General features: G+C 41.8%; 3 protein-coding genes across 5 annotated transcripts; 2 read left to right on the plus strand and 1 right to left on the minus strand.

The window, feature by feature from the left end:
- Positions 1–184: 184 nt before the first annotated feature.
- Positions 185–7,142, plus strand: LOC148328835 (uncharacterized). Its single transcript, XM_088306406.1, has 11 exons — positions 185–674; positions 953–1,330; positions 2,566–2,928; positions 3,060–3,413; positions 4,141–4,158; positions 4,424–4,487; positions 4,562–4,605; positions 4,698–4,848; positions 5,480–5,593; positions 5,763–5,830; positions 6,434–7,142. Exons 1-11 carry the CDS (start codon positions 285–287, stop codon positions 6,455–6,457), a joined length of 1,968 nt encoding a protein of 655 aa, XP_088162532.1. The 5' UTR covers positions 185–284; the 3' UTR covers positions 6,458–7,142.
- Positions 6,298–10,271, minus strand: LOC148328836 (sorcin-like). 2 transcript variants are annotated; one of them, XM_088306420.1, is made up of 8 exons: positions 9,885–10,271; positions 8,763–8,813; positions 8,612–8,681; positions 8,285–8,328; positions 8,061–8,208; positions 7,803–7,916; positions 7,648–7,706; positions 6,298–7,192 (listed from the first exon to the last, which is right to left on the minus strand). In XM_088306420.1, the coding sequence occupies exons 1-8, from the start codon at positions 9,921–9,923 to the stop codon at positions 7,166–7,168; spliced, it is 552 nt and encodes a 183-aa protein (XP_088162546.1). In that variant the 5' UTR covers positions 9,924–10,271; the 3' UTR covers positions 6,298–7,165. The 2 variants fall into 2 exon arrangements, with proteins under 2 accessions (XP_088162546.1, XP_088162544.1); XM_088306418.1 differs by having other exon boundaries at positions 8,763–8,816; positions 9,885–10,267.
- A 70-nt stretch (positions 10,272–10,341) lies between these two features.
- Positions 10,342–13,610, plus strand: snrnp48 (small nuclear ribonucleoprotein 48 (U11/U12)). Of its 2 annotated transcripts, XM_088306413.1 has the most exons (9): positions 10,343–10,623; positions 10,900–11,013; positions 11,077–11,137; positions 11,215–11,295; positions 12,157–12,339; positions 12,892–13,013; positions 13,084–13,199; positions 13,273–13,389; positions 13,467–13,610. In XM_088306413.1, the coding sequence occupies exons 1-9, from the start codon at positions 10,480–10,482 to the stop codon at positions 13,555–13,557; spliced, it is 1,029 nt and encodes a 342-aa protein (XP_088162539.1). In that variant the 5' UTR covers positions 10,343–10,479; the 3' UTR covers positions 13,558–13,610. The 2 variants fall into 2 exon arrangements, with proteins under 2 accessions (XP_088162538.1, XP_088162539.1); XM_088306412.1 differs by having other exon boundaries at positions 10,342–10,623; positions 13,273–13,610.
- The last annotated feature ends 4 nt before the right edge of the window (positions 13,611–13,614 follow it).

Here is a 13,614-nt window from a genome sequence, read left to right on the forward strand (position 1 = left end):
GGTTGAAGTGTTGCCTGTTTCATAAGCTCCCCCCCCTCAAAAAAAATTAATTAATTTGGGGTTGTTTGATGGTGTAGCATGTGAATCTGTGTAATGTGTTGTTTTGCGTTTATTGGACAATCCGAGACCCCCACCGTTTGCCTCCCAGTGCAAACACACGCACACGATGCTAAGTCGATGTTGCAAGCAGGTTGAAGTTCGCCAACAGAGCAGCTGTTTTCTGTTGTTGGAACAACATTTGCATAGACTTTGTATTCCCAAGTTGGCCCTCAGAGACGACGGCCATGTTGCGTTTGTTCCTGGTGGCGTTGGCTCTCCTGTCGTCTCCTCGCGGGACATTCGGCGTCAGGGACGAGCGCCCCAACTGCCGGCCGCTCACCGCCTCGTTCTGCCGTAGCGTGGGCTACAGCACCAGCCGCTACCCGGCCGGAGTCCCGGGCTTCAACGTGCAGCAGTTGAGTCAGATCGTGGAGTCGGCCTGCTCTCCCAACGCCGCAGCGCTCTTGTGCCGTGTGGCCTTCCCGGAATGCTCGGAGGACGACGCCCGTGTGAAGCCGTGCAAGGCCATGTGCCACAGGGTGAAGAGTGAGTGCGATGCCTCGATCAAAGCCAAGCGGCTGACCTGGCCCAGCAAGTTGCTGTGTGATGCTTTGCCTGAGTCCAACTGTGTGCAGGTCAGTCGCCAACACATCAACCACGTGAGATACAGTTTTCGATGTGTGGTGGAGTTGTGTTCAACGCCTAAAATACTTACAATTTCAATTTGCTGCTTCAAAACAAAATGGCCGACTTCCTGTTCAATTTAGCGCATAGGTCCTTGAAACTTTTCTGTGCATCGTGTTATGATAGACATTTTTATCCAATATCACCTCCATTTTGAAACTAGCTAACTAACTTTCGCCAAGGGCACTATTGACTTGAGTTTAAAGTGGTCACCAATGAATGTTTTCAGGCGCAACAACAACCACAATCATCATCCTCTTCTGCTGATTCAGCTAGAGCATGTCAGACCATCACCGTTCCCCTATGCAAAGATCTCCGGTACAGCCAGACGATCATGCCCAACCTTTTAGGCCAAGCCACACAGGATGCCGCAGGCCTGGAGGTGCACCAGTTCTACCCTCTGGTCAAGTCACAGTGCTCACCACAGCTCAAGCCCTTCCTGTGCTCCGTCTACGTTCCCGAGTGCAGGGCGGGAAATCCTTGGCCTCCGTGCAGAACTCAGTGCGAGCAGGCCCGCGCTGGATGTGAGCCCATTATGAACAAGTTTGGCTTCAACTGGCCGGAAAGTCTGAATTGTGAACTTTTTTCCAACTATTCCTGTGAGCAGGTAAGGAGAAACAAAATGGTTCTAGATTTTTTGTGGTCTGTATCGCAGATTTTTACCTATCATGGGTATATCTGTAGTGTATCCCTACGATTAATGTTTTCGTTGTACAGAGTCATAAGCTTAATGCTAATATTTAATTTGAATTCCATAAACCGGCTAATAGAAATTGTATTGTTACCGTAATTATATTGTATTGAGTCATGAGCTGTTTATTCATCACTGCCAGCTGACATAAAAAAAGCAAACTGAAAATTGTATGTTTGAATACCAACATGTTAAACCAAGCCATGTTTTTAAAAAAACGTCTGCTAGCTTAATGCTAATGTTTAAGTTGAAACACCATAAACGGAACGGAAATAAGCGTAGATGTTACGGTAATTGTATTATACTGAGTAATGAGCTGTTTATTCATCACTCACCAGCTGACGCATAAGAAAAGAGAACTGAACATTGTATATTCATCAGTGGCGGGGTGAGCATTTCACACGTAGGCCTTCAGTGTAGTCGTGCTTAGTCCGACTTGAATAAATCCTCCTCCTATTACCATCATTTATGACACTACAGCTGGAGAAATAATATAGAGAAAGACTTACACACGACTGAGAGTTGGACAACCAAGCTTCTCTTGAAAGATCCCTCTTGAAAATGGCCTCGCAAGTGTATCAGCAATGAAATCCACACTTTAGCCTCCTTCAGCCATTGTTTTCGTAAGGTCGCCAGTAACTACTTTCAGGTGTATTGATTCCGATAGCGCTGCCCCCTCACAAGTGAGTATCCAATCACAAGCCACGTTCATCACCTTCAACGTAAGGCCAGCGAGAAGGAGACGCCCGCACGATTGTATCTGAAGGCAATGGGACGAATAGTGCGCGCCACTGGTATTATGAAATCTGCCTGGCAACACGAGCTAGCTGAATTCGGATTGGATAAAAACTCTAACCTAAAAAATCAACAGCGGGATATTATGACATCAATGTGAAGAATATGATCATGATTTCTTGATTATGTTAGGCCACCAGAGAAGGCCTTAACGGCCCACCACTGATATTTATACAGAAAAAATGTTCGAGCAAGCCATGTTTTTTCATCTGAGGAACGTCTGCTAGCTTAATGCTATTGAACCACTATAAACGGGCTAATGCAAATTACTGTCGCTGTCATGGCAATTATATACCTTTAAACAACTGTTACATGAACACACTTGGAGCAAGGGCTTTATGAATTCCTCCATGCAGGCCGGCAGTATTCCCGAGACGACGACATCAGGAACATGCGAGAGCATTACGGAGCCTTTCTGCAAAGATCTCCCGTACACGGAGACCGTCTTGCCCAACGTTCTGGGCCACAAGACGCAGGAGGACGTCAGGTTGCAAGTCAACGCTTACTACACTCTGGTCAACATGGCATGCTCGCCCCACCTCAAGACCTTCCTGTGCTCCGTCCTTACCCCGGAATGCAAGGCGGGGAAAGCCCGGTTGCCTTGCAGGACCTTGTGCGAGCTGGCCCGCTCCAGCTGTGAGCCGATGCTCAGGGAATTTGGCTACGCTTGGCCCGAGTCACTCAAATGCGACGCTTTCTCCACTGCATCATGTCAGCACGTAAGAACAAGAAGTTGTGTAGCACTTTTTCTTGCGGCACCCGCTTCTCGGTTGTGCGTCAAATTTAGAGGACATGCTTCAAACATATTCAATACTGGAGATGATTGATATAGTTGGTACGTTCTTTGCAGTTTGGCGTGGGCGAGGGCGGCGGCATTTGCGAGCCCCTCACCATCCCCATGTGCCAAGGTTTGTCCTACAACCAGACGCTGACGCCCAACCAGTTGGGCCACGCCAGCCAGCGCGACGCCGCGGTCAAGATGTCCTTCTTCCACTCCATCGCGCAGACCACCTGTTCGGCCGATATCCGTCCCTTCCTGTGCGCCGCCTATGCCCCGCAGTGCTCGTACGGCAAGGTCCGCCGCCCCTGCCGTAGCTTCTGCCAGAAGGCCCGCGACAGCTCCGAATCATGCATGGGACGCTACGGTGTCTCCTGGCCCCAAGAGCTGCGCTGCGACGCCTTCCCACAGGATGCCTGTGTCACCGTATGTAATTCGAAAGTTATATTGTACCTAGACGTAAGAGTGCCCCAACTTACGAGTTAAAGCGAACACATACCAAGAAACGCCATAAACGGGCTAATGAAAATGTCAGTGATATTGCAGTAGTGATGTGTGGTTGTATTTTTTTATATATATATATATATATATATATATATATATTTCCCCATTGTGGGACTAATAAAGGACATCTTTATCTTTATACAGTCATCTCCAAAAAGTATTGGAAGAGCAAGGGTAATTCATTTGTTGTTGTTTTCTGAAGACATCTGGGTTTGATATGAAAAGATTAATATGAGACAAAAGTTCACATTTCATTTCATGATATTTATCTGAAACTTGGATTTGGATCTGAAACCCAAATGTCTTCGGTGACAGTACAACAAAAACAAATTAATTGACCTTGCCGTTCCAATACTTTTGGAGGGGACTGTATGTGTTATACTGCTCCCTAGCGGCCAAAGCACATACTGCACAATGTCCATTGAGCATGAAATCTTGGTGCAGAAACTTAGAATTCTTCACGTGCTATTGAATTACGGTATATTATATTATCATCCATTGTTTAATTTCGCCTTGCGGCACTAAAATGTAAACATTTAAAATTACACTGCTAGACTGCTGGACTGGCGTTGAGAACACAAAATTCCGAGTAATACAGCACCAAATTATGTTGATATGATTTATAATCGCCTTTTTCTGTCTTTCGCAGGATGACGACAGTTCAGAGGTAAACACAAGCGCACATCAAATATACACTCACAGGCAACACAATAAGGAGTTTGGACAAATATCTTGGGACACAAAGGAAAAATATAGCATTAGGGCAACTACAAAACAAACTATGTTCTCCAAAATGAATGGGACACCAAAAGTGAAGAATGGAGAATTCCTAACACAACATCTCTCAGAATGATTAAATGCATCATTTTCAATGTTATGACCACAGTGGTTGATCATATTTCTCATCACTCCTTGTGTGTGATCAACGACAGATGTTGAATGCTGAGGGCGTGGCGGCCAGGTTGCAGGCTGGAGGCCACTCGGTTAGCGGGAAATGTCAGTTCACATTTTTTCCTTTTAAATTTGCTTTGTTTTTACGCTCATGGTGGTGTTTATCTTCCCAAACATAGCGCTGACCGTCAGAACTGCGCGCTTGCTACTAACACTCGCAGATGTATCCTTTATATGTGTGTGGGGTGAGATCATGTGAGCAATCCTTCAAATGTGTAAGTACGCATGTTGACTTTCCTGAGTCGAGCTTCTCAGGCAGACAAATCTGGTGATCTGGATGTGGTGGAGTTCTTCAAGCTGGACCACTATGTGGCGGCCGCCAGACGAGAATTCTTGGACAGCTATGAGAGGAGGCAGCCACCTTCTTTCACTCAAGCGAACATGAACGAGGCCCTAACCGTACGGGGTAATGCTTTTTCTTTGATGTGCACAAGCCAATGATTAATTAGTTGTGAATACGTTTTTCATTGTTTTTTTTTTTTTGGCAAAGAAATAAATATTTTAAAAAAATCTTTAACAAATCAACACATTCATCTGAAATATAAATAACATAGTCGGCGGTGAAATATAAAAAACAATTCCTAATATTAAAATGTTGATTGAAAAATAAATGTACTTAAATTCTAAATGTTTGCATTGACGCAAAATGTTTCTAATACAATTTGTGTATATTTTGACATGCAATTATATAATTTATTTGAAAAATATTTAACAAAGTAAACAAATATTTTATTGTATTTATTGAACCAAAATTGCATGACTTTATTTTTAATAAATCAATGCATTTATATGTCAATACATAATCACAATTTAATGTATAGAAATTATGAATTACATTTTTTTTAATTATTAATGATTTTTTTAAATCTGTACATTTGCTATGCCGTCACCTTCAGCACTACTTCAAATATTTAAGTTTTGCAAATTTGCAGCAAAAATTTGCACCGCTTACTTTGAAAACAACAGAGGCTCAAGTAGTGACCCCTGAGAGACACCAAGTTAAACAATTCAGTACCCTGTTTACACATTTCCTGCAGGGTTTGAGTTGGACAAGGACAGCTCAAAGACGTTGTGGTTGGAGTACAACAGCAAAGGCACGCTACTATACGACGACTTCATTGCTTTGCTGACACGAATGCAAATTCTTAAAGGTACTTTTATTACACCTAGTTACATAATTCAACAACTGTCACAAGGTCTATTTGAACATTTTCTTTTGATGCTTGACTGCCAAAACAGTTAATAACATTTGAACGTGGTTTGCTTAGCTTTGCTCCACCTTAACAGTTATATTTATGTTTGTAATTAATATTCCAACAGATCGTTTCCAAATGCACGTCATCAGCTTGCCGTGTGACTGCCAAGTGGCCAGCTTCTCTTTCAAGCAGGTGTGTTTACTGTCACAGGACACTTCATTAGGTACACAAGCCAAAATAATCCAATACTGCTTTTACCTCCGATGTTAGCTTCCAACGTTAGATTCCAACATTGGCTTCCTAGCCAACATTCGTTTCCACCGTTTGATTCCAACTTTAGCTTCAACACTAGATTCCAACATCGCCTTCAATGTTGGCTTACATTACAATTAACTCCAGTTTCAAATATCAGCCGCTAACATTAGCATCCAGTATCAAGTTAGCTTCCAATGAGCCCTCGAACAGAAGCTTCCAATGTTAATTTCCGTAGCTAGGTTCCAAAACAACTTCAGAAATAATAGCTTAGAATGTTAGCTTTTCATGCTAACTGTTAGCTCTCTGAGTTACCTCCAACGTTATCTTGACCCTTAGTGAGAGGTGGTCATGAATCAATATCTTTATGATTGCAGATTTTGAGTTCAAATTTATACAGCACACACTTGGATCAAAGTAGTATTTATTGCCTAACGCTTACCTCAGATAGGCATTGTGTCAATCAAAGTAAAACTAATACATATTGTATGATTCATTTGTTTTTTTTAATATCATCAATATATATATTTTTTCTCCATCCAGTTCATGAAGTCTGCTGTCGTCTAAAGACCAACTTGAACCTACAAGTTTCATAGCACCTTTTCTACATTACAGACTAATAGCTAAATGAATGAAAACGATAATAAACGTGGAAATACATTGATAGTGCGCAATATATTCAAGCGTTAATGGAGAGTGAAAAATAGTGGTACATTTCACAATTATTGATCGGACACTGGAACCCATTAAGTCAAACGTGTTTCATTCCATGTCGAATCTCCAAAAGGAACGATGTTTAGTAATTCGCCACAATTCAAAATACCTGAAAAGGTTTATAATTAATTGCCTTTTGTTGCCACAGGATGGCGCCATGCCTAAAATGCGATTTTAAAATGCGCATTGCGTGCCCATAGTGGCTGCCGCTGGTGATTGTAGCTACCAGGAATCCTTGGAATGTAATGAAGTTGTCAAGTTATACAGGGCGTAAACAAATTGTAGAGGATCAATTAAGTATATTTTCTGCTCTGGACTTTCGGCGGTATGTGCGGTTCAGAATTTAGGATTAGCATGTGCTGGGTAAAATTTATTTGCATAAACGTATTGATAACGTATTGCAGCCTGCGGTGCACGAATACTTTTTGGTTACATTTTTATAGTTGGCGTAATTACCGAATATCGTTGGACTTTGAAGGTTCCCCTGTTTAAGCAAAATACATCTAAATAAATGAGTCCATGCTTAAAAAAATAAAAAGGTGTCCCGTCTGCGAGTCCTTTTCACATGCTCATGGTCACCTGGATAAACTGGACAGAGAGAAAGGTTGCTGTTATTGTTGAAAAGAAAAAAACAAACAAAACATCTTATTGGCTGGATTTGTACTGCCCATTAGCCCAATTCCAAATTGGATTTGTTGGCACTTGATAGTGCATATGTATATGTACGCCATATTCAATCGTGAATGCACATCTAATGTAGTATATTTACATTATAATTAATGTTGTTGTTCTTCCACCGCTGATGTACCATATTTGAAATCACAGTTACGTTTTTTACACCTTATGTAGATTTTTACATCAGATTTAATGTAGACACTAATTTGGTGTAAACAATTTTAAAGGTTCCATACACCTCTATTGTAGCACATATTCACATTATTCCTGGCTGTAGTTTACATTTACAGCGAGTGTTTATTAATGTGACACAAGAAGTATGCAATGTAAATCCAACCCAGATTTAAACAGCAAAATGCCACACTTACATCGTCATAATGGAAGTTGGCGTTGCCATTTCGAGATGTGTCACGGCGTTGGAAATGATCTGAAAATACACATGCACGTAATTTACCTGTATTCATTTTGTAGCCAAAGAATTCAAATCTGATCCAAGATTTTTTTATTTTTTTAACGTTCTCACCGGTCAATCCGCGGAGACGAACGCAACAGCTCACAAAATCGTCAAAGGGAATTCGTCCGTTGATACTGTAGCGCTTCATTATCATGTTCATAGCGTTAGCGCTCAGATTGTAACCTGCACAGACGCACGCACACACACCCCCACACACACACCCACAGGGAATATTAACAAGGGACAAAGGGATTTTAATCATTTGCAATGCCCTGCTGGCCAGAAAGACAACGCAGCTGCTTCCATTACTTGGAATGTATCACGTACCCAGAGATTTGATGGCCTGTTGCATCTCCTGGGCCTCCACTGTGCCACTCCGGTCGCGGTCAAATGACATGAAAATGTTCTTCCAGGCGTTGAGCGCCTGCCAAAGGTCTTTGAATTCGTTGAAGCCCATGGTGCCCGACATGTCTCGCTGACATGCGCCAGTCAAGGAGCCAGCCAGAGTGCTTTTTAGCTTATGAAAAAGTGTTTAACGTCAGCAAGGATACGTCCAGCATGTTGATCATCAGTCTGCAGGTGTCCATGTTGAAAGCTGGGTTAAACAAAAAAAAAAAACACAAATAGTTAAGAACGATAAAGAGAATTCATCCGTTAATTTTCTATAGGCCTTGTCTTCATTATGATAGTTTGTGAGCTATCGCCTATCCCAGGTAACAATGAACTTGATTCTATTCAATGTCAGGGCACATGGAGACAAACAAGCCTACACACTAATGAATAGAAGCAAGTGAAACTAACATTTTTTGGGGGGAATGTGCGTGAGAATGCAAACTCCACACCAGGCAAAAATGATGCCCATTCCTACTATTTCTTACGTTGATAAGTGCCAGAGATGCCGGACTGAGTGAGGCATCGTTGCAGCTCATCAGCGGAGATCTGGCCATCCTATCAAACCAAGAGGGAAAAAAAAATGTTACGATTTATTTGACTAATATCGTCTTGTGTTTAATTTGAATTTACACTCACTTGCCCGGCAACCGCCACAAAGTATCCATAAAGAGGATCCTGCTGCTGCTGCTGCTGCAGAGTTGCAAAACATTTGATCTGAAATACTTTACATGATATCCATGTATGTAAAGTGCATTGCTTAAATATGCAAAGTTATGTGAAAATACAGAGAACTACACGATTTTAAAGTTCATCAAATGAAGAACTGCTGGTGGGGGAAAATAAAATTAATTAATGAATAATAAATAAATGAATACAAATAGATATTAGAGAGAAAAAAGATTTGTTAAAGAAATAAGTAGAAATAAAAACAGCTACTGGGAAAAAATACATTGTAAGTTTTGTTAAAATAATACAGAAAAAAAACTTTCATGTTAAGTAAATACACATTTAAGATTTGATTAATAAAAATAGATAACATTCAAAAGTTTGTTAAATAGATGAATATAAAATAAAAATAGAGTACAGCAAAAAAAAGGAGAAAAAAACGCACATTTTATATTAGGTCCAAAATGTTTTTCAAACAATGACAAATTGGGGGGGGGGGGCTTAAAAATTATATCCTGAAAAACACAGTTTTAAGTTTGTTACAAAAAATATATATACATGGCAATAGGGCCTAAAAACAATGTTTGTTAAATTAAAGAAAAATAGAAAAGCTACTGAGAAAAACTGTTTCAATTAAAAAAAGACATTCCCTATACCCTCACTCCATTACATGTACAACAATACATTGGGTGTGTCGAACAAAACCAAAGATCAAATATCATCGATTAAACTGACACGTTGGTGCAATTAATCTTCAATCAATAACCATTGATTATATTTGGTAAAACTTGTGTAAGTGGTGGCAAAACTACTGAAAAATAAAATTCTAAAAGTACCACACTTCTATAGAGACTAGTACGACGTGCGAATTTCTAGCCAATTAGGTAATTAATTTATGGAAAAAAATATCGATTAAGTCGTTAAATAAAATCACACTTTGTGTAATAACGTTAAAATCCGTGCATCCCCCCACACTCATCAATTGAACCTCGCTCCACTTCTATGTCCGCGCCACCCTCGCACAGGACTAGAACAACCCGGGACAGAAGCATTTTTCTCGGGGACACTTCCCCGTAACCTCGCCCTTCTTACCATTCCCCCCGGAGCGGCGCCGTATCCCGCGTAAGCCATTTTCAACCTCGTCGAAGACGATTTCAAATGTTAACGTTGATACAAAGTTTAGTAGTAGAGCAGTAGTTACTGATAAGGTTAATCGCTGCTCCTCCCACCGGATTGTCGCTTCTTTTCCTATTTTCCGGGTTTGTAAACGCGCAAGTGCCCACCAATGACAAGCTAACGTCCCTTTTCGTCTTCGAGGGCGTGTCAGCAGAAAATGTCGGCGAAACAATACATTAACCGCTCATATAAAACATCAAAACAATTTAGAAGCTTAAAATGTGATTCGGTAGAAAAGAAGTCGCCTCGAAAGGCAGAAAAAACAACTTAATTTGTTAGAAAATTGCCACCCACTATGTGACATTCTGATTGGTCGAGACTGACCACCTGACCTGCAATTGACTAACTTTCCTTTAGATGGCGTGGTGAATAAACAGGTACGATTTTAACACACACACAGAAGAAAATCACCCGTTCTGAGATAACATGGCGGAGTTTGTATCAGCAGGAATCAATCATCGGTGATTTTTTGATTGAGTTTCTCTCTCTAGTTGTACCGATCTCCCCTAAAATGTCGGACTCTTTGAAAATCACAACCCTGCCGGAGCGAAGTGAGCGCCTACAGGAGTTGGTGGAGTTTACCGAACATTGCCAGAAGCAGATACAACACATGTACGATGCACTGGGATGGTCGCAGGACTGCGAGCAGGATAAGGTAACCATAACATAACTGAACAATTTCAGCTAAAACAACAATCTCGAGTTATCAAGTCAGGTTTATTTATATAAAAAAAAGCACTTCAGAAGGGATAGTTAAAAAAAAACACGAGGTGGGTGGTGGAGTTGGGGGGGGGGGCTGCAATAAGACAGGCCAAAAATCAGATGTCAGGGGATGATTAACTAAGGGGTGTACTAACCAGAACGCAACTTGGATTTTTTTTTCTTGAAAAGATATTTTTAAAAAATACATTTTTTCATGTTTTCAAACCAGGAACCAATGGAGCTGTGTCCATACGATCCTGGTCATCGCGTACCCGTGCGCAGCATGGAGAGGCACAAAGCATTATGTTACCTCACAAGGATGGGTTACTCTTCCGAGGAGCAGGTGACACGATGGTGCTGGCTCATCTTTAACTTGTGGGGAAAATAACATTTTGCTGTCACACAGGCGGAGATGTGTGACACTTCTGCGTCTTACGTCAACACCAGCGTCCGCAGCTTTACGATGGGTGAGTGACGATTTCCCTGAGTAAAACACGTTTATGGTGTTTCCGATATAATATCACAAGCTTCTGTCTTCCCGCAGACAAAAGCCTTCAGAACCAGGTGATCCTACAGGCCAGAGCTGCTGCACCACTCATGAAGATGGAGGGCGTCTTCTGGCAAGGTACCGACTTTGTTCTGTTCAAAACTGAACTCACTGTGAACCAGTCAGTCGTCTAACCACTGTACCTACTACCGAACTATGACCTTTGACTGACCTTTAAATCCCTACCACAAGTACTGCACTGTTTTGCCACGATTGACCACTCGAGGGCAGCGGAGCGCTTACTTACGCAAATTAATTTCCTTGCACAAAATGCTGGGGTTGAAGTAGCACTGGTATGCGTTTTACAACTTTTTTTTATGTCTGTGTGTTTTCTGCATCACTGGGTTGACTATTAGTTGTTGGAAGTTCTGTCACTTGTGTGCGCATTACCTTATTAAAATCATGTGCTATCCAACCACTGACAAGCGCAGGGGATGCTCACTAGTTCTCAGTGTTGCCAACTTGGTGACTCATCGACCTCTTTCAGTCCTATTTTTGATCAATATTAGCAACAATTTTAGCCACGGTATGTGGTGTTATTGGAGAACTGTAGAGACTGCAGATGTGGTCACACGGGAAATAAGGAGAGCCACTACTCCACTCAACTCAGGCTAACTCAAACAGAGGCAGACCAAATTAGACTTTGTCAATTACTGTCGCAAACTTTGCTTGAAAATGGCACCTCTTTAGTCAGTGTAGCCCCCAATTAATTTGCAGAGAAACTCGATGCTGGGACGGTATTAAGTCAGCGTTTTTGGAGAAATAGCCCGCTAACAAAATATTGACAAGTTAGTTTCACATTTGATGGTTGAATATGCACTCCAGACACAAAAACAATCTTACTCATAATGTTGCCTTTTAAATTAATAAACTGACAATATTGATGCTTTATATTGTCACTTTTTCTCTGTGTCTAATTGATCTCTGTTGGTCCGGCAGGTCAGTACTCCTACCAGCCCTTGGACGTGCCGCAGAACCACAAGCGAGCCGTGTGTGACCTCACTGTGGCCGACCGGCTGGCGCTGTACGACCACGTCGTCGGCGTCCTCAACCAAGAGAAGGCCGTCGCCGACTCGGGCAATGAGGAGCTCTATGTAGATTTGGTGTCAAAGCTGAAGAAGGGTAAGACATAAGCGAAAATATAAATAGTTACTGCACTTAAGTAGATTTTTCAGGTATCTGTACTTGATTCTTTCTTTTTTTTTTTTTTTTTGGGGCGTGTGTGCAACTTATTATCCTTTGTTTTTGTGCTTAAGACATCCTTTGGCAACTACTATATAATGATGTGAGTTGAGGAGCTTCATTTAGACAAAAGTTGTTCTTTTGCTGGCATCTTGGTGCTAAGGAATGATATTGAAGTGATTTGAGGTGCTTCATTGAGACAAAAGTAGTGCTTCGACACCATCTTGGTCATCAGGAACTGTGTTGAAATGAGAGGAGTAGCATCACTTTTTGCGAAGTTATAGAAACAAGAATTATACTATTGTAAATTTCTGATTTTGTACTTTTTTTAAACTATGTAAAGGTGCTGCATCAGTACTTTCACGATTTTTATTTTTAAACACAACTATCTGTAGTTTAACTTCTATACAGAGTGTGATGACGTTTGCCACCTCTGGAAATAAGTCATTCCATTTGAAGATGAATTCTTAGCAAAACAACTGTTTGTGTTAGCTGAACAACAGAACGAGCCAAAGACACATCTGGAGCTAATGGCGGAGATGCGAGACTACAAAAGGCGGCGGCAGTCTTACCGCGCCAAAAACGTCCATATCACGAAAAAGTCCTACACAGAGGTACGAGCCACCAGGTGTAAAGTCAAATGTCGTTTTTTTATGAGGCTGTAAAAATCGCATCGCTCCGCAGGTTATCAGGGAAGTCATCCAGGTCCACTCGGAGGAGCTCGCCAGACAGTGGAAGGATGAGCATGAAGAGGATGACAAGGAAGAGGAGGAGGAGGCCAGAGAAGGAACATCCCAAAGGTTCTTCGAATCTTCTTTTTCCACTACAAGCAACGGTCCACATGTTCATTACATGCCAACTTGTGTTCGACAGGCGTCGGCCGGATGAACGGCGGTCCTTGTCCTCCGAGTCCCGTCGATCGCGGACCAGACGCCACCATAGCCGCGAGAGGAGTCGCGAAAAAGAAAGCAAGAAGAAGAAAAGGAAAAGGTTGTTTTCCTGTGATTACCATGATGTCACAATTCCCCGTGTTCTTCTATTAATCTTAACTGTCCGGATGTTCACAGGGACTCCCGCTCCCCAGACGCCAGACCCCACGACAGCAAGAAGAAGAAAAAGAAAAAGAAAAATGAGCGAGGAAGGCGTGACAGTTCCTAACCGCATAATTCAATAAAGTTGTGCAACGGCAACATTGCACTTTTTTACAGTAACATT

This window comes from Idiotropiscis lumnitzeri, chromosome 10 (genome assembly GCF_059441095.1).
Source record: "Idiotropiscis lumnitzeri isolate Australia: NSW breed Sydney's pygmy pipehorse chromosome 10, RoL_Ilum_1.0, whole genome shotgun sequence".
In the NCBI taxonomy this organism is placed as follows: Eukaryota; Metazoa; Chordata; class Actinopteri; order Syngnathiformes; family Syngnathidae; genus Idiotropiscis; species Idiotropiscis lumnitzeri.